Source organism: Erythrolamprus reginae, chromosome 3 (genome assembly GCF_031021105.1).
Source record: "Erythrolamprus reginae isolate rEryReg1 chromosome 3, rEryReg1.hap1, whole genome shotgun sequence".
Lineage (NCBI taxonomy): Eukaryota > Metazoa > Chordata > Lepidosauria > Squamata > Dipsadidae > Erythrolamprus > Erythrolamprus reginae.
In genome coordinates, this window is record NC_091952.1 from 255063204 (window position 1) to 255090362 (window position 27159).

At 41.7% G+C, this 27159-nt stretch overlaps 1 protein-coding gene across 1 annotated transcript in view; it reads left to right on the top strand.

Moving 5' to 3' along the window:
- The window catches only part of ADGRB1 (adhesion G protein-coupled receptor B1), a 285191-nt gene that overhangs the window by 188617 nt on the left and 69415 nt on the right, over positions 1 to 27159 (top strand). Inside the window, exons 18-19 of the mRNA XM_070748372.1 lie at positions 17539 to 17642; positions 19444 to 19546. Of these exons, the coding sequence (XP_070604473.1) occupies positions 17539 to 17642; positions 19444 to 19546 (207 nt within the window). The remainder of the gene's footprint in view (positions 1 to 17538; positions 17643 to 19443; positions 19547 to 27159) is intronic.

Genomic DNA, 27159 nt, shown 5'->3' on the forward strand with positions numbered 1-27159 from the left:
TTTTAAGGTATTGTATACTTATACAAAAAGAAAGGAAAGAACAATATATTATTAATACAGAAAAAAGAAAAAGATATACACTTCTAAGCTAGTTATACTATATACTATTTCATTCTATCTTATAATTCTTCAAAAAATTATATGTTCTTATACGTTTAATTATTAATACTATTTTTAAGATTCCACCAGTCATATACTTTATCCCATATTTTATAAAATTCTGTTTCAGTTTGGTTATTCAAACATTTAGTCATCATATCTAGTTCTGCACATTCTATAATTTTTTTAAATACCTCAGTGTCTTTTGGTATTGTGTTTTCTTTCCATTTCTGTGCAAATACTATTCGGGCCACAACCAATATATGTATTATTAAATAGTAAGTTTCTTTTTTATACTTTGTATTTGAAATACCCAATAAGAAAAATTCAGGAGATTTTTTAATCTTCTCCTTTGTTATTTCATTTATCCAGTTCTCTACTTTGTTCCAAAATATTTTAGTCTCAGGACATGTCCACCATGTATGATAATATGTACCAATTTCCTTTTTACATTTCCAACAAATAGGCGATACAGATGGAAACATTTTGGAAATTCTATATGGTTTCTGTTCAGATCGTATAAATCTTTCGCCTTTTACCAAAGGTTCTTTTTCAAGAGGGTGGTTGCCTCTTGTCTGGGTGGTGGATCCAGTCAAAGCTGAAGAACCTTCCCGGATGAGAAGCGAAACGCCTTCAGAGGAAACCCAGAAAGTCCAGTTGCCCCTTGAAAAAACACCTTTGGGACAACCATGACATGGATGGCTGAGAATCCCCATAGAAAGTATTTAAGTCCACCATCCAGCTCCATAGTGTACACTAGGGTTTTCAACTTGGCAATTTCAAGCTTTGGGGATTTCAACTCCCAGAATCTTGTAAGCTGTAAGATGTCCCATATTTTTCAGAGTATAAGACACACCTTAATTTTGGGGAAGGAAAATAGGGAAAAGAATCTACTTACCTGATATTCATCCAGCTAGCGTCGTTAGTCTGGTCAGTTCCTGTACATTATTTTATCCCCTGGTTAGGGCTTTAAAAAAACTTTATTTGGAAAGAGTAACAATGAAAGAACTTGCAAGCCAGTAAGAGGTGGGAACATCATTAGCACCTTGTTATGGCTGGAAACAAACATTCGGAGGAAGTTAGAGCAATGGGGGAAAAAAAAGAAAGACAGGGTTTGGAAAACATTATTCACAGAGAGTAACAGTGAAAGAACTTGCAAGCTGGTAAGAACTGGGAAGATCATTAGCACCTGGTTAGGGCTGGAAAGAAACATTTGGAGCAAGTTAGAGCAATGGAAAAAAGCTACAAAGACAGGGTTTTGAAAACATTCTTAGCAGAAGGTAAAACAATGAAAGAGCTTGCAAGTCATAAGAGCTGGGAACATCGTTAGCACCTGGTTAGGGCTGGAAAGAAACTTACTTGGAGCAAGTTAGAGTAATGAAAAAAAACCACTGCGAAGACTTAGAGCTTGGAAAACATTCTTCACTGACAATAACAATGAAAGAACCTGCAAGATAAGAGCTGGGAAGATCATTAGCACCTAATTAGGGCTGGGGGGAAAAGCTTCGAAAAAAGCTGCATTCAAAGTATAAGATGCACCTGAATTTTCAGACACTTTTAGGGAGGAAAAAGATGTCTAATATTCTGAAAAATATGGTAATTCTTTAAGCTAAAATCCACAAATCTTAAAAATTCTGTAAGTTGAAGTCCACGAGTCTTAAAGCTTAAATTGTGTAAGTTGAAGTCCACAAGTCTTAAAGCTTAAATTGTGTAAGTTGAAGTCCACAAGTTTTAAAGCTTAAATTCTGTAAACTGAAGTCCACAGGTCTTAAAGTCCACTAGTAGAGCTGAAGTCCACAAGTCTTAAATGCCAAGGTTGGACAATTCTCAACCATTCCCAAATTCAATCTAGATATCTGCAGAAAAGATGCATTTGTACATGTAAAGGTCTTTTCTCTTTGTGCTGGTGAATAATCTTGATGGAAAACCATCCTGGTTATGAAGTTAGGTGGCATAACTCTTATTGTTAGGGTAAGAAACAAGGGAAAAACAGCAATCTTAGTACCGTAGAGCTAAAAGTTGCAATTTCTTAAAGCATTCCTTCCCACATGAAATAGGTATCTGGATCTATGTCTTCTTTATGGCACAATGTGAAAATTTCTTTCAACCTTCTCTTGGGTAGACATCAATCTGTTCTGCTGCATTTTGTTTTGTAGCATCCTGATCTTTCTCTTCATGACATCCTCTCAAGTGTCTGAGTAGTGTTTTCAGACCCTCACCCATCTTCTATCCCTGAGGCTTAAACATCTGCTGACTCGTCTTTATCTCTTTGTCAGATCCAGATTCTAGTTCATGATCAGCCTCATGATATTTCTCGGAAACCGCTCAGATCTCAATAATTCTCTATAATAATAATTCTCTACAATAATAATAATAATAATAATAATAATAATAATAATAATAACAACAACAACATTAATAATAATAATAATAATAATAATAATAATAATAATAATAATAATAATAATAATAATAATAATTTATTAGATTAGATTAGATTTATTATACGATCAGTTTCCGGTCACAATTCAAAGTGTTGGTTATGACCTTTAAAGCCCTTCATGGCACTGGACCAGAATATCTCTGAGACCGCCTTCTGTCGCACGAATCCCAGCGACCGATTAGGTCCCACAGAGTGGGCCTCCTCCGGGTCCCGTCAACTAAACAATGTCGGTTGGCGGGCCCCAGGGGGAGAGCCTTCTCTGTGGCGGCACCGACTCTCTGGAACCAACTCCCCCCCCGGAGATCAGAACTGCCCCTACTCTTCCTGCCTTCCGTAAACTCCTCAAAACCCACCTTTGCCGTCAGGCATGGGGAAACTAAACATCTTCCCCTGGGCACGTTGAATTTATATACGGTATGCTTGTGTGTGTGTATGTTAGTATAGGGGTTTTTCTTAAATTTATAATATTTTAATTAATTGGATTATGTATTGGATTGTCTTTTTCACTTGTTGTGAGCCGCCCCGAGTTTTCGGAGAGGGGCGGCATACAAATCCAAATAATAAATAAATAAAATAAATTTGTATGCCGCCCCTTTCTGCAGACCTGCAGACTCGGGGTGGCTCACAACAATAATAAAACAGTGCACAATGAACAAATCTAATATTTAAAAGAAAATATCTAAAAACCCATTATTTTAAAAACATACAAGCATACCACGCATAAAACTATATAAGCCTGGGGGAGATGTCTCAATTTCCCAATGCCTGGCGATATAGGTGGGTCTTAAGCAATTTACAAAAGACAAGGAGGGTGGGGGCAGTTCTGATCTCTTGGGGAAGTTGATTCCAGAGGGCCGGGGCTACCACAGGGAAGGCTCTTCCCCTGGGGCCTGCCAGACGTCATTCTTTAGTCAACGGGACCCGGAGAAGGCCAACTCTGTGGGACCTTATCGGCCGCTGGGATTTGTGTGGCAGAAGGCGGTCTCGCAGGTATCCTGGTCCGATGCCATGTAGGGCTTTATAGGTCATTACCAACACTTTGAATTGTGACCGGAAACTGATTGGCAGCCAGTATTTTTTTTTCATCTCAGTAATTCTTATTTCTGACTTCCAGTGGATGAACTAGCCCATCCGATCTACTGCTAATGAGACCACAATTTTCTTTACCATTTTATACAAGCCATTAAGTCATTCAGACAAGTCATTAACTCATGAAGATAGGTTCAGAAGTATATCTCGTTTCATTCTACTCAGAGCCTCTTTCTGGTCTAATGAGGAACAGTTGATGAACTCAGTTTTCAAGCCAGCTACTGTATGTTGGTCACTAATTAGAATGCAGCTTGCTAATTAAAATGTCAGGGATGAGGTTGTCAAAGAAGAATTTACTGACATTCCATGAGATTTTAAAAACCAGACTGATGCTGGTTTAGAACTAGGGATCCGGAGTGTGTGGTGTTGAGCCCATATTGTGGTTAATTGTGTTGCTTGGTTTTTGTCTCAGTTGCTGTATATGTTATTTATTTTAATAAGAACAACAGAGTAGGGAGGGACCTTGGAGGTCTTCTAGTCCAACCCCCTGCTTAGGCAGGAAACCCTACACTACTTCAGCTAGATGGTTGTTGTGGTTAACTCTGGCCCAGCTCCTGCCCCAAGGAATGTGGAGGTGGATGTGGGGGAAACACCCACATGCCACAGGCCTGTTTTGCTCCCGCTAAAATCTGCCGACGAAGGCTCCTCTGACGAAGGAAGCGTGAGTGACAGGGAAGAGGGGAGTTTGGCAGGCAGCCCAGGAGGAGATCAATCTTCCTTATCATCCCTCGATTCTGAACAAGAACTTATGACAGACCCACGCATGCGTAGAGTGATGCATAGGAGAGAACAACTGAAGGATTATTACAGGGGATAAGTGAGGCCACCTGTGGTTGGGTGGGGCTGCTGTAATTACAGATAAAAAGAGCAGTGTGCTGATTTAGCCTTGTGGAAGTTTATCTGATTCATAGTTTTGTCAAGATCATGGTTTTTCTGTTTCTTGTTCAAGACTGTGTGTGGACTTTCTGGACTTTGGAATTGGACTCAATTTCCCAGTTACTGGATGAGAAATTGGATTGCTTTTAACCTGTGCCTTGTGTGTATCAGAAAATAACTTTGACATTTTAAAAGGGAGTTTTTTCTACTTTTCTGTTACTAAAGACTTTTGGTTTTCCTTCTATTGTGTGGTGTGTGTCTTTCTGGACTAATTACCCTGTAATTACGGGCGGTTGGGACACACCGACAGAACAGATGGTTATCCAACATCTTCTTAAAAACTTCCAGTGTTGGAGCATTCACAACTTCTGGAGGCAAGCTGTTCCACAAATTAACTGTTCTAACTGTCAGGGAATTTCTCCTTAGTTCTAAGTTGCTTCTCTCCTTGTTTAGTTTCTACCCGTTGCTTCTAGCTCTCCCCTCAGGTACTTTGGAGAATCGGTTGACTCCCTCTTATTTCTGGCAACCCCTGAGATGCTGGAAGACTTTTATCCTGTCTCCCCTTGTCTTTCTTTTCATTAAACCAGCCATGCCCAGATCCTGCACTCTTTCTAGAGTCTCAACATCATATTTGCATCATAGCGACCAGAACTAAATGCTGTATTCCAAGTGTGGCCTTACCATGGCCTTATAAAGTGGTATTAACACTTCGCATGATCTTGATTCCATCCCTCTGTTAATGCAGCCTAGAATTGTGTTGGCTTTTTTGGCTTTGTGTGTGCATGGGGTGGGGGTGGGTGTTGTTTTAATCTGGTTTCATTGTGAGTTGTACAGAATCATGTGTGAGTGATGGGCAGCTATATAAATGGAATGAATTATGAATGAATGAATGAATGAATGAATGAATGAATGAATGAATGAATGAATGAATGAATGAATAGAATGTTTTAATGAAATCAAGATACGTTCTGTTAACAGCATTCCCACAATCTATTAAGTATCTTTTTGAAAAGTCAGATTCTGGGGTTTAAATCTGTTCTGTCGGGCTCTCTGGTAGACTTCTCCCAAAAATTCACAGGTACAAATTTCAGACACACACATGTTTGAAAATTCAAAACAATGTTCTTTATAATGAAATTTAACTTAAACCAAGCCATCTTTTGGTATAGCAAGGAGCACTGTCTCCAAACAAACTGATAATTTGTACAAGTCCCTTATCAGTTCTGTGATACTTAGCTTGCAGCTGTTTGGCAATTCACAGTCCTTCTTCTTTCACAAAGTGAAACACACTTTGCTCTGGTTTAGTTTCAAAGTGGGGAAAAATCAGCACACCAAAAGTCAAAGTCAGTAAAGCAGTCACGAAACACAATGATCAGATAATCCTCCACAATGGCCAAACCCACAGGCTGCTCTTTATAGCAGCCTCACTAATGACCACAGCCCCACCCAACCACAGGTGGCCTCATTTTCTTTGATAATAATCTCTCAGTTGTTGCTGCCTATGCATCGCTCTCCGCATGCGTGGCTGTATCATTAACTCTTGTTCTGAATCCAAGGAGGAGCTAGATAATTGATCTCCTTCTGAGCTGTCTGCCACACTCTCCTCCTCCCTGTCACTCATGTCTTCTTGGTCAGAGGAGCCTTCATCCGCAGATCCCACCGGGGGGGGGGGGGGGAAACAGGCCTGCAACATGTGGATGTCTCCCCCACATCCACAGTCCTTGGGGCAGGAGCTGGGCCAGAGCTAACCACAACAAAATCTATTCTAAGTAAAGGTGTATTCCCTACCACATTTCTATCAGTTTTGGACTTTCAGTGTTTTCCCTTTGTGTTGATCTTCACAATGGTCTCTTGGCATAGATGATTTCTAATTACAGAAGAGTCAGCCAATATAAGAGTTGAATAGTTCTTTGTTGGGGGTTCACATTTTAGTGTCCTCATTGAGCAGCTTTTATGCTACTTATTTCCGCTTCCTTTATTTTTGAACTTGAGTGAAAAAAAAAAGTCTTTTTTTGTTGTTGCTTGCACATTATATTATGAGCCTTCATTCCGAGCAATCGAATAGCATCATTCTGGCATTTTACATCTCCTTGATGTGTCTTTGCTCTGTGTTGATCTGCTTTTAAGTTTTTACCAAGCTTTTGAGCAATCTTGCCACAGCACAATTCAAGGTTGCATTATTTATTAATTAGATTTGTATTAATCGTTTCATTCAGTAACTTTTATTATTGTGAGCACGCTTTCATCGAAATCACTGTAACTCTTTGAATTTCTGGATTGACTTTCTTTGTTTTATTATCTGAAGTTAGTTGGGGGAAAGATCAAAAGCAACGTGAGAAAATATTATTTTACTGAAAGAATAGTAGATCCTTGGAACAAACTTCCGGCAGACATGGTTGCTAAATCCACAGTAACTGAATCGAAACATGCCTGGGATAAACATATATCCATTGTAAGATAAAATACAGGAAATAATATAAGGGCAGACTAGATGGACCATGAGGTCTTTTTCTGCCATCAGTCTTCTAGGTTTCTATGTTTCTATTATTGTTGGCCATTGTTCTGTTGAGATTATTTTAATTTCCAAACATAGCTTTCTTTTTCCCCATTCCAAGATCTGCGATCGACCGTGCTCAGCTTCATTAACTCCCAAGTGAACATTGACAGCTCATGTTCTAGTATCTCTCTTGTTTGATTTTGTAAATCTTTATGCTCCTCTGTGAATAGCGTAGCCACGAGTGTTTTCATCAAAAATTTCCACCAAACTCCTGCAAGATTGTGATATCTACAAATAAATACCACATTGTTTTTAGGGTGAAGAGCATTGGAACATAGAAACATAGAAGATTGACAGCAAAAAAAGACCTCATGGTCCATCTAGTCTGCCCTTATACTATTTCCTGTATTTTATCTTAGGATGGAACTATGTTTATCCCAGGCATGTTTACATTCAGTTACTGTGGATTTACCAACCACGTCTGCTGGAAGTTTGTTCCAAGGATCTACTACTCTTTCAGTAAAATAATATTTTCAGTAAAAATAATATGTATAACAAAGAACTGCAGGATCCTTCTTTCATCCTTTTTTAAAAGGATGGATGGATGGATAGGTGGATTGATAGATGGATACATGGATAGAAGGACAGATGGACAGACAGACAGACAGACAGACACACAGACAGACGGACAGATGGAAAGACAGACAGACAGATAGACAGACGGATAGATGGATGGATGGATGGATGGATGGATGGATGGATGGACGGATAGAGAGAGATAGATCGATAGATCGATAGATCGATAGATCGATAGATCGATAGATAGTCAGACAGACAGACAGACGGACAGAGATAGACAGATAGATAGATAGATAGATAGATAGATAGATAGATAGATAGATAGATAGATAGATAGATAGACAGACAGACAGACAAAGACAGACAGACAGATGATAGATGGATGGATGGATGGATGGATGGATGGATGGATGGATGGATGGATGGATGGATAGATAGATAGATAGATAGATAGATGATAGACAGACAGACAGACAGACAGACAGATGACAGACAGACAGACAGACAGACACACAGACACACAGACAGACAGATGATAGATAGATGGATGGATGGATGGATGGATGGATGGATAGATAGATAGATGATAGACAGACAGACAGACAGACAGACAGATAGATAGATAGATAGATAGATGACAGACAGACAGACAGATAGATAGCAGACAGACAGACAGACAGACAGATAGATAACTGTGGCAAGAAAAGTCATAAATAAGGCAAAACACACTTAACAAATGTCCCACTTAACAACATTTGACAACAATAAATGGGCTGCAATTATGGTCATAAGTCAAGGAGTATCTATAATTTTTTTAGGTCAAGTTTCCCACACTGCATATTCATTTCCTTTCCAAGACAAGAGCTATGTCTATTTTTATTTTTCTAGGCACAGGTCTCATTAAAAAAAAAAAAATTGCACCCTGTTTAGGAGGAAAACTGTGAATGAGATCATGTCCTTATTTTTAGATAAATAAAGCGAGCCATCGCTTACAGATTTAAGAGAGTTGAAAGGGATCTTGTAGGTCATCTATTCCAACCCCGCGCTCAAACAGGAGACCTCACACCTGTGATGGCGAACCTAGGGCACACGTGCCACAGGTGATATGCAGAGCCATATCGGAGAGCCATATCGGAGGGCACACGGCCAGCTAATTTTCATCCTTGGGTAAGGCCGTTTCACCCTCCGGACTCTTCATAGAAGTTTAGAAACATAGAAGATTGACAGCAGAAAAAGACCTCATGGTTATTGTTGGGCGAACCGAACTTTCAAAGTTCGGGTTCGTGCCGAACTTTGTAGTGTTCGGCATGCCGAACCCGAACCCGAACTTTTTTAAAAGTTCGAGTAAATTTCGGGTTCGACGTTTGGCCGAAAACCGTGAAACACCACCACCCGGGAATCTCACCGTGGGATTTCCCACCTCCTTTTGCTTGCGGCGCTGCAAGCAAAAGGAGCTGGGAAATCCCATGAGGGGATTCCGGGGGCGGGGCTTTGACATCAGGGAGACTACTTCCTGGCTGGCTGAAACAGGGAGGAAGGAGTCTCCATGAAGTCAAAGCCCCGCCCCCGGAATCCCCTTGTGGGATTTCCCACCACAATGGGATTCCCCACTCTCCTCACGGGTGGTGTTGCTCTGCAGCTTTCGGCCGAAACCGAACTTTACCCAAACTTTACCGGCACTTTTTAAAAAAGTTTTAAAAAGCACTGCTGCTGTTCGGGTTCAGGTTCGGGTAAAGTTAGGGTTCAGGTTCGGCGAACTCACCTGAACTTCACAGCAAAGAATTGCAGAATCATAGAATCATAGAACCAAAACAGTAGAATAATGAGATCGTAGAAAGATGAAACCATAGAATCATAGAATAATAGAACCACAGAATCTTAGAAGCATAGAACAATAGAAACATAGAATTATGGAATCATAGAACCATGGAATCATAGAAGCATAAAAGCATAGAAGCATAAAACTGTAGACTCATAGAATCATAAAACCATGGAACCATAGAATCGTAGAACAATAAAACCATAGAAGCATAGAATAATAGAAGCATAGAAGCACAGAACTGTAGAATCATAGAATCTTAGAATCATAGAACCCTGGACCCAAAAACCCATAGAATCATAGAACAATAGAACCATAAAAGCATAGAATAATAGAACCATAAAATCATGGAATCATACAACAATAAAAGCATAAAAGCATAGAAGCATAGAACTGTAATAGAATCAGAGAATCATGAACCCATGGACCCATAAAATCATAGAACAATAGAACCATAGCATCATGGAATCATAGAACAATAGAAGCATGAAGCATTGAAGCATAGAAGCACAGAATTGTAGAATTATAGAATCATAGAATCTTACAATCTTAGAATCATAGAACCATGGACCCATAGAATCATAGAACAATAGAACCATAAAATCAAAGAAGCATAGAACAATAGAAGCATAAAATCATGGAATTATGGAATCATAGAACAATAGAACCGTAGAATCATAGAAGCATAGGACAACAGAAATATAAAATCGTGGAATCGTGGAATCATAGTACCATGGAATCGTAGAATCATAGAACCATGGAATCAATGAATCATGGAATCATAAAACAATAGAACTGTAGAACTGTAGAACCATAGAACCATAGAATCAAAGAATCATGGAATCATGGAACTGCAGAACCATAGAATGGAAGGGATCTTGGAGGCCTTCTAATCCAACCCCCTGTCCAAGGAAGGAGTCCTTATACAAGATACCATCCTGGACAAAAAGCTGTCCAATCTTTTCTTAGACCTCCAACAATGGCACATCCATAACTCCAGAACGGAAGCTCTTAATTCTTCTCCCTGTCAGGAATTTGCTCCTTGTTTCCAGGTTAGATCTCTTCTTAGTGAACTTCCACCCATTGTTTCTTGGCTCTTGTGCTCTTGAACCCCATCTTCCCATCCTTCAAATCCGTCTCCTCCTGCAAATCTCCCTCTGGAAAAGCCTTCTCATTTGCCTGCCTGGCTATTTAATTAAAAGGCTCCCCCCTCCCTTAAAACCGTGTGATATTGTGACTCTTTAAAGCCTTCTTCCATGAGGGATGGTGTGCTTTCCCTCCTAGTCACAGTTGATCTCCACTTCCTGAGGAGACGGCTTAATAGAGAGCGAGCGGAGAGTGTTTAATTGTTAATGAATCGGGCTGCATCAAGATGGCTCTTAGGCTCCATTTTATTTACTATAATTAAGTGAATGGTCGGTGGGCGCGCAAAACCATGCAGAAAAGGGACATTTCAATTCTCCCATCCTTTAATGAGTGGAAACACTGTTTACACATTATGCACTTTTTTTTCCCCCCAGGCAAATAGTGAGTGAAGAAGGTTGGGAAGAATTACGATTATACAAAAGCCACAAATGCATTCCAGGTCTTTTTTACTTGGAGTAGTACACTTCATTTTTATTTTTTACTGTAATATGATTTATATAGTATAGAGTCCCTGCTGCTTCTCCGAGCTTGGTTGTTTCCTCGTAGACATTTCATGACCCAACTATGGAACATGATCAAATTCATATTTTAGAATAGAATAGAATAGAATTTTTATTGGCCAAGTGTGATTGGACACACAAGGAATTTGTCTTGGTGCAGATGCTCTCAGCGTACATAAAATAAAATATACATTTGTCAAGAATCATGTGGTACGACACTTAATGATTGTCATAGGGGTCAAATAAACAATGAAGAAGCAATATTAATAAAAATCTTAGGATATAAGCAACAAGTTACAGTCACACAGTCAACATGGGAGGAAATGGGTGATAGGAATGATGAGAAAAACTAGTAGAGTAGAAGTGCAGATTTAGTAGAAAGTCTGACAGTGTTGAGGGAATTATTTGTTTAGTAGAGTGATGGCGTTCGGGAAAAAACTGTTCTTGTGTCTAGTTGTCTTGGTGTGCAGTGCTCTGTAGTGATGTTTTGAGGGTAGGAGTTGAAACAGTTTGTGTCCAGGATGTGAGGGGTCAGTCAATATTTCCCCGCCCTCTTTTTGACTCGTGCAGTATACAGGTCCTCAATGGAAGGCAGGTTGGCAGCAATTGCTTTTTCTGCAGTTCTGATTCTCCTCTGAAGTCTGTGTCAGTCTTGTTGGGTTGCAGGACCGAACCAGATGGTTATAGAGGTGCAGATGACCGACTCAATGATTCCTCTGTAGAACTGTATAAGCAGCTCCTTGGGCAGTTTGAGCTTCCTGAGTTGGTGCAGAAAAAAACATTCTTTGTTATGCTTTTTTGATGACGTTTTTGATGTTAGGTGACCATTTTAGGTCTTGAGATATGATAGAACCTAGAAATTTTCAAACTCGTTTGCTGTTTACCTTGGATTTATTTGGGACAAGGATGAAATTTGCTTGTTGTTGTTGTTATTATTATTATTATTATTATTATTATTATTATTATTATTATTATTGCTGTTGTTGCTATTGCTGCTATTTTTATTATTATTATTATTTGTTGTGGTTGGCTCTGGCCCAGCTCCTGCCCCAAGGAATGTGGAGGTGGATGCAGGGGAAACATCAACATGTCATAGGCCTATTTTATTGCCGACAGAGTCAGGTAGTGCAGTTTCCTCGGACGAAGAAGAAGGTGGGGATGACTTGGAAGAGGGGGGCTTGGCGCACAGCCCAGGAAGCCAATCTCCATTATCTTCGGTCGATTCAGATGAGGAAGTGTTAGATCCAGGCATGCGCAGAATTATGCATAGAACAGACCAATTGATGAAATATTACAGGAGATAAGAGAGGCCACCTGTGTTTGGGTGGGCTCCAGTAATTAGAGCTGCTGATATAGATAGCAGCATGCTGGCTTGGCCATTGTGGAAGGTTATCTGATCGTTGTTCTTCAGGACCGTGCCTTGGTGTTTCCGGACTTTGTTTGTTGATATTTCACGACTTGGAAACCAAAGCAGAGCAAAGTGTGTGTGTGTGTGTGTTTCACTTTGTGGAAGAAGGAGGGCTGTGACGTTTCTTCACAGCTGCTAGCTAAGTACTTAACAACTGATTAAGGGGATTGTAGAGACTACCCAGTTGTTTTGGGACGAGTGCTCTTTGCAATACAAAAAGGGTGCTTTGTTTCTTTTGAATTTTTGTGATAAAGAACATTGTTTTTGAACTTTCAAGTGTGTGTGTGTCTGAAATTTGTACCCTTGAATTTTCGGGAGACTCATACCATAGAGCCCGGCAGAACAATTATTGTTGTTGTTGTTATTGTTGTTGCTGTTGTTATCATTATCATTATCATTATGTCAGTACAACACAGCAAACGAGATCACTATGCTGGATTTCGTATTTCATCACCAGTCGGGCGCTTCCCAAGCACCTAGGACTGCGTGATGTAGCGGCGAATTATGTTTGCCGATCCCAGTAATTTTGCAATTGACAGATGGAGACTTTGTCAATTCCGATGGTTTTCAAATGTCCGCTGAGGTCCTTTGGCCCTGCGCCCAGCGTGCCAAGTACCACTGGGACCACTTTCACGGGCTTATGCCAGATTCGTTGCAGCTCGATTTTTCGATCTTCGTATTTCACTAATTTCTCTAGCTGCTTCTCCTCAATTTTGCTGTCCCCTGGGATTGTGATGTCGATGATCCATACTTTCTTTTTATCCACAATCACAATGTCTGGTGTGTTATGCTTCAGAATTCGGTCAGTCTGAAGTCGGAAGTCCCACAGTAGTTTTGCTTGCTCATTTTCGACCACGTTTTCGGGCTTATGATCCCACCAGTTCTTTGCCACTGGTAAATGGTATTATTATTATTATTATTATTATTATTATTATTATTATTATTATTATTATTATCATCATCATCATCATCATCATCATAATCATTATTTATTATTATTATTATTATTATTATTATTATTATTATTATTATTATTATTATTATACTTGTATGCCGCTCTTCTCCGAAGACTCGGAAGGACAATTAAAAAACTATTAAGTATTCAATAAATAGTTCATAAAATTACTACCCCCACTGTGTCCCCCTCTGTGGGGGCAACAGCCCATCACTGCCCTTGCCCCCCAAAACTAAAGGGATATACTTGATGCAAATTGCCCCATTAAAACGAACAAATGACCTTTGAATTAAAAGGATTGAAACTTCCTCCAGCTCCCACTTCGTTTTTTTTTTAAGGGTGACAGAAGTCACACCTCCCACCTGACAGCTATGAAGTTCGCTCGATTGCTAGGAACAGAGCTGTGGTTGATACCTGATTTGCAAAGCAGGTTTGTGTTAAAATGCAAATTGAATGAGGGTGTTGGATTAGGTAGCTTTTTGAAGATAATATTTGTGGCTAGGGGCTGAAGAGTGGGGGGCTCTTGGTGCTCTCTTGAGCTGGGTGGTTTTCTTTCAGAGGTTCCATTAACAAATTACAAGGATTATCCAGAAAGTAAGGTTGCAAGGCAGGTAGGTCTCACGGGGAGAAAGTTAAGATTAAGATTTATTATTTTATTTATTTTATTTTATTTATTCATTTGTCCAATACCCAATACATATGGAAGAGAATAGACATGAAGTAATATATATAAAGATAATATGTAAAAATAGAGGAGAAGATATATGAAAGGAAGAATATATATATGATATATGAGATAAACGAAAGACAATTGGACAGGGGACGAAAGGCACACTAGTTTGATTGACTCCAAGTCAATCAAACTTCTGTGAAATCAAACTGTCCACTTAGGAAGCAACACTGATTGACAATCAATTTCACCTGCTGTTGTGAACCTTCAACTTGTACAGAACAAAGTATTCAATGGGAATATTTCATTCATTCAGTTCTAGGAAGGATAATTTGAGTGTTCCCTTTATTTTTTTGAGCAGTGTATATGTATGTGTATGTGTATTTATATATGTATATGTATATGTATTGTATATGTACATGTACATGTACATGTATATAATTTGAGGATCTCCTTTAGAACTTTAGGGTCCAAAGATGGGCTACAAAAATTTAGATTTGTATGCTGCCCCTCTCCGAAGACTCAGGGTGGCTCACAACAACAATACAATACACAGGATACAAAAACCATAGAGTTAAAAAACGAGATTTAAAACCCATAGATATTAAAATGTACAATGTAACCATTTTCCTTTCTTTTTCTATTTTCTTTTTATTCTATCTTCTTTCCTCTCTTTTTTTTCTCTCTGTCCATCTTTACATGTTTGCAATAGTCGTTTACTATTCTTTTTGAATTGTATTGTTTTTCTATTTATGAATAAAAACTTATTTTTTAAAAAAAGATATTAAAAGCAATCCTTACTGCACAATCACACCATTCTCATATGTTACAGTCAGGAAAAAAGGTGGTGGGGGGGAAGAGATAGTTATTTCCCCCCATGCCAGGCGACATAGGTAGGTCTTCAACATCTTGCGGAAGGCGGGAAGGGTAGGGGCAATTCGAATCTCCGGGGGGAGTTGATTCCAGAGGGCCGGGGCCGCCACAGAGAAGGCTCTTCCCCTTCTTGGTGTTCCTATCGTGTAGTGGGAAGCCAACAGACACGAACGAACAGTGTCAGTGGTCAGTAGATGATCAACTGGTGTTGTGGTGAAGGTTAAAAGGGGGGAACATGATCGAAACATTGAAATATGTTAAAGAGTTAAATAAGGTTCAGGAGGGAAGTGTTTTTAATAGGAAAGTGAACACAAGAATAAGGGGACACAATCTGAGGTTAGTTGGGGGAAAGATCAGAGGTAACGTGAGAAAATATTATTTGACTGAAAGAGTAGTAGATCCTTGGAACAAACTTCCAGGAGACGTGATTGGTCAATCCACAGTAACTGAATTTAAACATGCCTGGGATAAACATATATCCATCCTAAGATAAAATACAGGAAATAACATAAGGGCAGACTAGATGGACCATGAGGTCTTTTTCTGCTGTCAATCTTCTAGGTTTCTATTTTTAGTTTATATAAAAATCTGGACTGCATAAGGACGATCACTATGGTTGCTCTGGAAATGTCACATCGGCTTTTCCCTGTCCATACTGCAAAAGGAGGTGAATGGATGTGACATGCGAATTCCTGACATTGCACACGAAGAGAGTCAGGCATGAAGGAACAGAGATCGGTCGAGACGAGAGCTCAATGAGAAGATCGCGGTTCCTCCTTCAAGGTCCAGGTCGATTTATTTATTTAATTTTTATGCCACAGTACTGCAGGCCACAGAAGCTGACTGTAGATCTGTAGGTCAATGGTTCAAATCTCATCACCGGCTCCAGGTTGACTAAGCCTTCCATTCTTCCGAGGGGGGTAAAATGAGGACCCGGATTGTGGGGGCAATAGGTTGGCTCTGTTTTTAAAAAGGGCCGTTGCTAACATGTTATAAGCCGCCCTGAGTCTAAGGAGAAGGGCGGCATAAAAATTGAATAAATAAATAAATTTCATTACCAAACTTGCTAGAAAGTACTAGGAAGGAGTAGGGTTTGGGGTGAAGAAGGAGGGAGGTGGACGAGAAGGAGAAGGAGGAGGGGAAATATATATTTTCCCCTCCGCGCTCTCCCTCTCCCTCTGTCTCTCTCTCTTTCTCTATCATCACTTCGGAAATTGTTTCATCTTCTTTCTACTTTGATGAAATAAAAATATGAAGATGTCAAGCCCACTCAACCACCTAAGCCACTCCGAGTCTCCAGAGAGGGGTGGCATACAAATCTAAATAATAATAATGATAATGATAATGATGATGATGATGATGATGATGATGATGGATGATGATGATGATGATGATGATGATGATGATGATGATAATAATAATAATAATAATAATAATAATAATAATAATAATAATAATAACCGCATAGATTGAAGCTCCTTGAAACTCGCATCCTAACCCTGATTTACAGTGATTTTTTAGCTAATTGTGGCATTCAAGGATGTCTTTTCTTATTTATGATTGTTGTTTTTTTTCCTGGCCAAGGATGGAGAGAAAAGAATGTTGCTGTGGTTGTTTTTTCCCCTAAAAGTGGTTGTTTGGAAATATCAGCAGGGTATCATCTGTATCTTTGAATTTAGTCTTTAATACAATGGACCGATTCTGTTTGAGAAAGTACAGAGACTTCTCAAACCACCCAACATCATCACTGCCTGGTTTTTGATTTTGTTTTTGTTTTTAAAAACTATTAAAAGCCGTTTTTCCCTGCTGGTTCCCCTGAAAAAAAAGAAGGGTGGAGGGAGGGATATTTAATTCTGTGGCCATGGTATAGCTTGGTGGGCATAGCAGGGAAAGGATACTGAAAAATCCCCATTTCTTCCCAATCAGCTGGGATTCGGGAGGCAGAGAATAGATGGGGTGGGGCCAGTCAGAGGCATCCTGGCACCTGAGACTGACAGTGAAGAAGACGTGGTGTCGAGTCTGAACACAACCAGGGCCTTCTGCACTTCCTGTGGAAGGAGGAGCCTCTGTTTGATGCCAGAGTACGCAGGGCAGCAAGCAGGCATGACTGGCTCTGTAGGAGGAGGAGTTTACTCATGAGTAGTATTGCAGTCTCATGGGCCACACCCTCAGGATATGAGTGAGCCACACCATGCTTCGTTGCAAGAACAATGTGGGTCTATTCTAGTATCTAGTTTTCAGTTCTTTTGGCTTCTGTTATGACACATTCTTGGCTTTCGGAGGAGCGCCGGACTTTCAGCTAACTTTTGTACATCTCTGATTCTGCATATTATTCTAGCTGGGAAATTATTCTTGTGCTTATCTCCTTCTGGGACACTGGGCAGCTGATAAGACTCTCTGCTCATTGTGGCAAAGCCATTGAGAGACTTTTGTTTCATTTGAAAAGACTTTACTTGTAAATGTTCCTTCTACAGAGTAAATCCTTTATTATTATTATTATTTAAATCCTGTGGTCTGCATCTGATTCCTGGGGGGGCTCGGTGCTAGAACCGTGCGTCATGATTCCATTTTCTTTTTTTTTCAGAATACGGAAAAAGTGCTCGTCCCTTCGGTCACGTTGATCGTTGGCTGTGGGGTGTCCTCCTTGACCCTCCTTCTCCTGATCATCATTTATATTTCGGTTTGGAGGTAAGGCTTGTACTTCTCCGCATCAAGTATTTCAACTTCCTTTTCTCTCCAGGGTGTCCAGCAAACCTGGAAATCAGGGAATTATCAGAGAAATCAGGAGTTTGGGAAATATCAAGGAATTCATGAAAAAAAAATGGAATAAATCAGGGAAAAAACCAAACTGTATTAAAATGTTTAAAAGTCAGGGAAAAGTCCTTATGAGCCGGGGTGGCGCAGCAGGTAGAGTGCTGTACTGCAGGCCACTGAAGCTGGCTGTAGATTCTGAAAGTCAGCAGTTCAAATCTCATCACCGGCTCAAGGTTGACTCAGCCTTCCATCCTTCCGAGGTGGGTTAAATGTGGACCCGGATTGTGGGGGCAAGAGGCTGGCTCTGTTCAAAAGTGCTATTGCTAAAATGTTGTAAGCCGCTCTGAGTCTAAGGAGAAAGGTGGAATAAAAATCGAATAAATAAATAAGTCATGAAAAAAAATGGATCATGCTGCCTGGCAGAGTCAAGCAAAAATGAGCATAACTGTGGCAACAACTTGCTTCCTCGGCTATCGATATTATTTTTATTTATATTATTTATTTACTGGGGGCTGTTGGGGTCTGGATGGGTGTCAACAGACTCAAACTCAACCCTGATAAGACGGAGTGGCTGTGGGTTTTGCCTCCCAAGGACAACTCCATCTGTCCATCCATAACCCTGGGGGGAGGGAATTACTAACCCGCTCAGAGAGGGTCCGCAACTTGGGCGTCCTCCTCAATCCACAGCTCACATTAGAGAAACATCTTTCAGCTGTGGCGAGGGGGGCGTTTGCCCAGGTTCACCTGGTGCACCAGTTTCGGCCCTATTTGGATCGGGAGTCACTGCTCACAGTCACTCATGCCCTCATCACCTCGAGGCTCGACTACTGTAACGCTCTCTACATGGGGCTACTTTTGAAAAGTGTTCGGAAACTTCAGATTGTGCAGAATGCAGCTGCGAGAGCAGTCATGGGCTTCCCTAAATATGCCCATGTCACACCAACACTCCACAGTCTGCATTGGTTGCCAATCAGTTTCCGGTCACAATTCAAAGTGTTGGTTATGACCTATAAAGCCCTTCATGGCACCGGACCAGAATATCTCCGAGACTGCCTTCTGCTGCACGAATCCCAGCGACCAATTAGGTCCCACAGAGTTGGCCTTCTCCGGGTCCCGTCAACTAAACAATGTTGTTTGGCGGGACCCAGGGGAAGAGCCTTCTCTGTGGCGGCCCCGGCCTCTGGAACCAACTCCCCCCAGAGATTAGAATAGCCCCCACCCTTCTTGCCTTTCGCAAGCTTCTTAAAACCCACCTCTGTCATCAGGCATGGGGGAATTAAGATATTCTTTCCCCCTAGGCTTCCACAATTTATGTATGGTACGTTCGTATGTATGATTGGTTTTAAAATAAGGGTTTTTAGCTTCTTTAGTATTGGATTTTCGCATGTTGTTTTTACTACTGTTGTTAGCCGCCCCGAGTCTATGGAGAGGGGCGGCATACAAATCCAATAAAATGAGATGAAATGAAATGAATGAAATATTAGATTTGTATGCCGCCCCTCTCCGTAGACTCGGGGCGGCTCACAACAATAATAACACAGTATATAACAAATCTAACAATTAAAATTCACTAAAAACCCCTTATTAAAAAGAAAACATAGACCCAAACATACCATGCATAAACTGTATAGGCCCGGGGGGGGGGGGGCTGCCCTGAGTCCTCGGAGAGGGGTGGCACACAAATCCAATTAAACTCAAACAAAACTCCTTCTGCTTCCTTGTTCCCTTCCTGCAGGTATATCCGCTCTGAACGGTCGGTCATCTTGATCAATTTCTGCCTTTCCATCGTATCTTCCAATGCACTCATCCTCATCGGACAAACTCAAACCCGGAACAAGGTAATTCGAACCCAGCTCACCGTATCTGGAATTTAAAAAAAACTTTCATGGCCAATTCTGTACTTTCTTTCTGCTAACGATTTTGGGGGTCCAAAACTAGGACAAGCAGAAAGACGTCCATTATACATTTTGTTTTATTTTTTTTGGTCAGAGAATGGAGGAAGCATGTTTAGAGTTTTGACACGGCTACATGCCTCCATACAAAGGAATCTGAGAAGATGCTTCTTAATCGTTCTTTGTTATCTCCTGCCCTGAAGCACAAGGCCAGGAGAGGACGGGGTTCTCGGGTTGAGTGAATTTGGTTCCTCCTGTTGCAGAAGAGAAAATGACCTAAATGGAGCCAGGAATTAAATATCCCACATAGTATGTGAGATACAATATAAAGTGAAGACCTCCACCGTCCCTTCTAATTCTGCTATTCTATTCTATTCTATTCTATTCCTCTCTTCTCTTCTCTTCTCCCCTCCCCTCCCATTCCTCTATCATTCTATTCTATTCCATTCCATTCCATTCTTCTCCTCTCCTCTCCTCTCCCCTCCCATTCCATTCCTCTCTTCTCTTCTCTTTTCTTCTCTTCTCTTCCCTTCTCCTCTCCTCTCCCCTCCCATTCCTCTATCATTCTATTCTATTCCATTCCATTCCATTCTTCTCCTCTCCTCTCCCCTCCCATTCCATTCCTCTCTTCTCTTTTCTTTTCTTCTCTTCTCTTCCCGTCTCCTCTCCCCTCCCCTCCCATTCCTCTATCATTCTATTTTATTCTATTCTACTCTACTCTACTCTACTCTACTCTACTCCATTCCATTCCATTCCATTCCATGCCATGCCATTCCACTCCACTCCATTCTTCTCTTCTCTTCTCTTCTCTTCTTTTCTCTTCTCTTCCCTTCCCTTCCCTTCTCCTCTCCCTCCCCTTCCATTCCATTCCATTCCATTCCTCTATCATTCTATTCTATTCCATTCCATTCCATTCTTCTCCTCTCCTCTCCCCTCCCATTCCATTCCTCTCTTCTCTTCTCTTTTCTTCTCTTCTCTTCCCGTCTCCTCTCCCCTCCCCTCCCATTCCTCTATCATTCTATTTTATTCTATTCTACTCTACTCTACTCTACTCTACTCCATTCCATTCCATTCCATTCCATGCCATGCCATTCCACTCCACTCCATTCTTCTCTTCTCTTCTCTTCTTTTCTCTTCTCTTCCCTTCCCTTCCCTTCTCCTCTCCCTCCCCTTCCATTCCATTCCATTCCATTCCTCTATCATTCTATTCTATTCCATTCCATTCCATTCTTCTCCTCTCCTCTCCCCTCCCATTCCATTCCTCTCTTCTCTTTTCTTTTCTTCTCTTCTCTTCCCGTCTCCTCTCCCCTCCCCTCCCATTCCTCTATCATTCTATTTTATTCTATTCTACTCTACTCTACTCTACTCTACTCCATTCCATTCCATTCCATTCCATTCCATGCCATGCCATGCCATTCCACTCCACTCCATTCTTCTCTTCTCTTCTCTTCTTTTCTCTTCTCTTCCCTTCCCTTCCCTTCTCCTCTCCCTCCCCTTCCATTCCATTCCATTCCATTCCTCTATCATTCTATTCTATTCCATTCCATTCCATTCTTCTCCTCTCCTCTCCCCTCCCATTCCATTCCTCTCTTCTCTTTTCTTTTCTTCTCTTCTCTTCCCGTCTCCTCTCCCCTCCCCTCCCATTCCTCTATCATTCTATTTTATTCTATTCTACTCTACTCTACTCTACTCTACTCCATTCCATTCCATTCCATTCCATGCCATGCCATTCCACTCCACTCCATTCTTCTCTTCTCTTCTCTTCTCTTCTCTTCTTTTCTCTTCTCTTCCCTTCCCTTCTCCTCTCCCTCCCCTTCCATTCCATTCCATTCCATTCCTCTATCATTCTATTCTATTCCATTCCATTCCATTCTTCTCCTCTCCTCTCCCCTCCCATTCCATTCCTCTCTTCTCTTTTCTTTTCTTCTCTTCTCTTCCCGTCTCCTCTCCCCTCCCCTCCCATTCCTCTATCATTCTATTTTATTCTATTCTACTCTACTCTACTCTACTCTACTCCATTCCATTCCATTCCATTCCATGCCATGCCATTCCACTCCACTCCATTCTTCTCTTCTCTTCTCTTCTCTTCTTTTCTCTTCTCTTCCCTTCCCTTCCCTTCTCCTCTCCCTCCCCTTCCATTCCATTCCATTCCATTCCTCTATCATTCTATTCTATTCCATTCCATTCCATTCTTCTCCTCTCCTCTCCCCTCCCATTCCATTCCTCTCTTCTCTTTTCTTTTCTTCTCTTCTCTTCCCGTCTCCTCTCCCCTCCCCTCCCATTCCTCTATCATTCTATTTTATTCTATTCTACTCTACTCTACTCTACTCTACTCCATTCCATTCCATTCCATTCCATGCCATGCCATTCCACTCCACTCCATTCTTCTCTTCTCTTCTCTTCTCTTCTTTTCTCTTCTCTTCCCTTCCCTTCCCTTCTCCTCTCCCTCCCCTTCCATTCCATTCCATTCCATTCCTCTATCATTCTATTCTATTCCATTCCATTCCATTCTTCTCCTCTCCTCTCCCCTCCCATTCCATTCCTCTCTTCTCTTTTCTTTTCTTCTCTTCTCTTCCCGTCTCCTCTCCCCTCCCCTCCCATTCCTCTATCATTCTATTTTATTCTATTCTACTCTACTCTACTCTACTCTACTCCATTCCATTCCATTCCATTCCATGCCATGCCATTCCACTCCACTCCATTCTTCTCTTCTCTTCTCTTCTCTTCTCTTCTCTTCTCTTCTTTTCTCTTCTCTTCCCTTCCCTTCCCTTCTCCTCTCCCTCCCCTTCCATTCCATTCCATTCCATTCCTCTATCATTCTATTCTATTCCATTCCATTCCATTCTTCTCCTCTCCTCTCCCCTCCCATTCCATTCCTCTCTTCTCTTCTCTTTTCTTCTCTTCTCTTCCCGTCTCCTCTCCCCTCCCCTCCCATTCCTCTATCATTCTATTTTATTCTATTCTACTCTACTCTACTCTACTCTACTCCATTCCATTCCATTCCATTCCATGCCATGCCATTCCACTCCACTCCATTCTTCTCTTCTCTTCTCTTCTCTTCTTTTCTCTTCTCTTCCCTTCCCTTCTCCTCTCCCTCCCCTTCCATTCCATTCCATTCCATTCCTCTATCATTCTATTCTATTCCATTCCATTCCATTCTATATATAAAACATACACACTCACATGAGAAAGAATGGAAAAAACAATAAAGATGATTCCTTGATTAATCAGTATGATGGGCAGTTAAAAGAACTATGTATGCTCACCTCCCAAAGATATGCGCTAGCGGAGAAATGATAACATCTTCTTCATTGGTGACATGATAGCATTTTCCAATACTTGAAGGGCTGTCACAGGGAAGACAAGCCAATTTATTTATAAGAAGAGACAAGGTGGCACAGTGGTTAGAGTGCAGCACTGCAGGCTACTTCAGCTACCAGCTAGCTGTAGTTCAACAGTTCAAATCTCACCACCGGCTCAAGGTTCACTCAGCCTTCCATCCTTCCGAGGTGGGTCAAAATAAGAAATTGCATTTCACTTTTTAAACATCAACAAATAACCCTGCTTGGTTCATTAAGTAAGAGAGCTAATTACCATTCACACGTCTGCCACCCAACCAGGTTTTTTTTTTTCCCCTGTGGTGCTCAATTTGAATAGTAGCTCTATCCATCTTAGTATCACTTCCACCAAAATAGATAATTCATGCAAGGATTTTCTCATTAATGGGAACATCTACCGCACGTCTTTTTATCAGCATCTGTTAGTCAAAGATAATGATACATTAAACTTTCCAGCGTTCCTTCTCATCTTTTAAGTATTGAATCCTTAGATCCCTCCCATTTTCCTTCTGCATTGGAGGCAAATATACATGTCTATAAACTCCAATGAGTTTCTTTAAAATGCTATTTTTTTAAAAAAAAAATGTCATACTTTTCTTTCTACTGATATTCATAACTGCCACAATATGTAAATCTGCAATACCTTTTTTTAAAAAAAGATATCAGAATAGATAGGATATATGCTGAATATACAGTGGTACCTCTACCTACGAACGCCTCTACCTACAAACTTTTCTAGATAAGAACCGGGTATTCAAGATTTTTTTTGTCTCTTCTCAAGAGACATGTACAAACCATAACTGTTACCGGAAAAGGCAGGGAGAAGCCTCTGTGGGGCCTCTCTAGGAATCTCCTGGGAGGAAACAGGGCCGGAAAAGGCGGGGAGAAGCCTCTGTGGGGCCTCTCTAGAAATCTCCTGGGAGAAAACAGGGCCGGAAAAGGTGGGGAGAAGCCTCTGTGGGGCCTCTCTAGGAATCTCCTGGGAGAAAACAGGGCCAGAAAAGGTGGGGAGAAGCCTCTGTGGGGCCTCTCTAGGAATCTCCTGGGAGGAAACAGGGCCGGAAAAGGCAGGGAGAAGCCTCTGTGAGGCCTCTCTAGGAATCTCCTGGGAGGAAACAGGGCCGGAAAAGGCAGGGAGAAGCCTCTGTGGGGCCTCTCTAGGAATCTCCTGGGAGAAAACAGGGCCGGAAAAGGCAGGGCGAAGCCTCTGTGGGGCCTCTCTAGGAATCTCCTGGGAGGAAACAGGGCCTGAAAAGGCAGGGAGAAGCCTCTGTGGGGCCTCTCTAGGAATCTCCTGGGAGGAAACAGGGCCAGAAAAGGCGGGGAGAAGCCTCTGTGGGGCCTCTCTAGGAATCTCCTGGGAGGAAACAGGGCCGGAAAAGGCAGGGAGAAGCCTCTGTGAGGCCTCTCTAGGAATCTCCTGGGAGGAAACAGGGCCAGAAAAGGCAGGGAGAAGCCTCTGTGGGGCCTCTCTAGGAATCTCCTGGGAGAAAACAGGGCCGGAAAAGGCAGGGCAAAGCCTCTGTGGGGCCTCTCTAGGAATCTCCTGGGAGGAAACAGGGCCTGAAAAGGCAGGGAGAAGCCTCTGTGGGGCCTCTCTAGGAATCTCCTGGGAGGAAACAGGGCCGGAAAAGGCAGGGAGAAGCCTCTGTGGGGCCTCTCTAGGAATCTCCTGGGAGAAAACAGGGCCGGAAAAGGCAGGGCAAAGCCTCTGTGGGGCCTCTCTAGGAATCTCCTGGGAGGAAACAGGGCCTGAAAAGGCAGGGAGAAGCCTCTGTGGGGCCTCTCTAGGAATCTCCTGGGAGGAAACAGGGCCGGAAAAGGCAGGGAGAAGCCTCCGTGGGGCCTCTCTAGGAATCTCCTAGGAGAAAACAGGGCCAGAAAAGGTGGGGAGAAGCCTCTGTGGGGCCTCTCTAGGAATCTCCTGGGAGGAAACAGGCCCTGTGGTTTCCCCAATCGCATGTATTATTTGCTTTTATATTGATTCCTATGGGAAAAATTGCTTCTTCTTATAAACCTTTCTACTTAAGAACCTGGTCACGGAACGAATTAAGATCGTAAGTAGAAGTACTACTGCACCATGAGGTCTGGTCAGATGTGGAGAAAAGTTCTGCAGAGGACCGAGAACCTGGATAATTCTCCTGGAGGAACATAACAAAGTTCAGTAGGAATTTTGCAAAGGATGTCACAAAACTCCAAAATATGTAGAAGAGAGACGCAAATTTCAGATACAGGGTAAAAATCAATATGAGAGCATTGTGGCTTCATTCATTCATACATTCATTCATTTTACAAACCCCCAAGATATTCCTGGCGATGTTTCAAGGAAGTCCCACTCGTCATCTTTAGGCTGGTGGGGATTTCTCCCTCTGGATATAGTATCCAGGGTTTTCTCTTTTCTCTTCCTTCCTCCTTCCTTCCTTCCTTTGTCTGTTGCTATGGCTGATTCTGTCACTTCTGGAGACAAAAAATCCAAAAAGACCAACAAACCCCAGCAAGGGACAGGGACAGCTCTGCTTCCTCTATGAGAGCTGAGAAGCGCAGGGACCGTGCCCTGCAGAAGGTTCATGAGGAGGTGGTTAGAGTCCTTTCTCTTAATCCGGGCATGATCCCTGAGCTTGGAAAAACTCCTTCTTCCAACTCTAGGGCTCTGCATTTGGATTCTTTTACCCTCTGTGCATGCACAGAATACTTCGGGAGCATTTCACCCCTATACTCACTCTCTCATTCTCCCCCCTCTCTCTCTTCCTCCCTCCCTCCCTCTCTCTCCCCCCACTCTCCCTCCATCCTTCCTTCCCCCTCTTTCTCTATCCCTCCCTCTTTCTCTCTCCTACCCTCCCTCTCTTTCCATCTCTCTCACTCTCTCACTCACTCTCATTCTTTTCCTCCCTACTTCCCACTCTGTCTCTCACTCTCTTTTCCCTCCCTCCTTCCCTCTCTCACTATCTTCCTCCCTCCCTCCTTCCCTCTCTCTCTGTCAATTTCTCACTCTCTTCTTCCCTCTATCTTTCCCTCTCTCACTATCTTCCTCCCTCCCCCCACTCCCTCCCTCCTTCCCTTTTTTTTTCTCTCTCTCTGTCCATCTACGTGTCTGTTGTAAATTTCATTTCTGTTTATCTGTTCCTGTAATTCTTCTCTGCTTTTCCCACACTCCACTAACAAAGGCACAATTTCCATGTGCAGGTTCCAAAGGAGCCCCCCTTCACATCCTCCCATTTTAAAATCCCTTGGACGATGAAAGGAGCATAGAAAAAGAGGCATACTGTTGATGTCAATCACAAGAACGTGGGGGGAAGGGAAGTCCCCCCCCCATACATACTCTCAGCTGCTAAATCTACTTGGTCAAGCATATCTGGGAAAGCCCATGATTGCTCTCGCAGCTGCATTTTGCACGATCTGAAGTTGCCAAGCACTCTTCAAAGGTAGCCCCATGTAGAGAGCGTTGCAGTAGTCGAACCTCGAGGTGATGAGGGCATGAGTGACTGTGAGCAGTGACTCCCGGTCCAGATAGGGCCGCAACTGGTGCACAAGGCGAACTTGGGCAAATGCCCCCCTCGCCACAGCCGAATGAAGGGAAGGCGACTTTTGGGATGGGGTTGCACGCATTATTTGCTTTGACATTGATTCCTATGGGGGAATTGCTTCATCTTATGAACTTTTACTCTTACGAACCTGGTCACGGAACGAATTAAATACATAAGTATCACTGTATATTGAAATCAGTCAGCCAACTCATTCATGTTTTTGTTTTAAGGCTGACCTCCCTCCCTTTTGGAAGGGAAACAACTCATAATTGGCTCACCAAAATTATAAAAGAGAAGATTGAATACACACCAGAAGGTTTACTCTTAGGAATTTGGAAAAGATCTTATACCAAACAAAGGCTCTTCCTCATAACACATATAAGCACTGCAGTCAGAATCTTATTGGCACAAACATGGAAAAATGAACAAACTCCATCAGGGAGCTTAATTATTGATAAAATATATAAATGTATTGAGATGGATGAAATGACAAATTCAATTAAGGGGACTGAAAGTAAAAAATCTAAACGAATTTGGGAAAAATGGCACGAATGGATTCGAAACAAAGGCTGAAAATGTAACAATACAAAATATCAGTATACAAAAGAAGGATAATAATTACCTTAGGAAGTATGACTTTTATTACTCTTTTACTTCTCAATGTATCTCTTTCTATATTAATTAGTAAAATTTACTT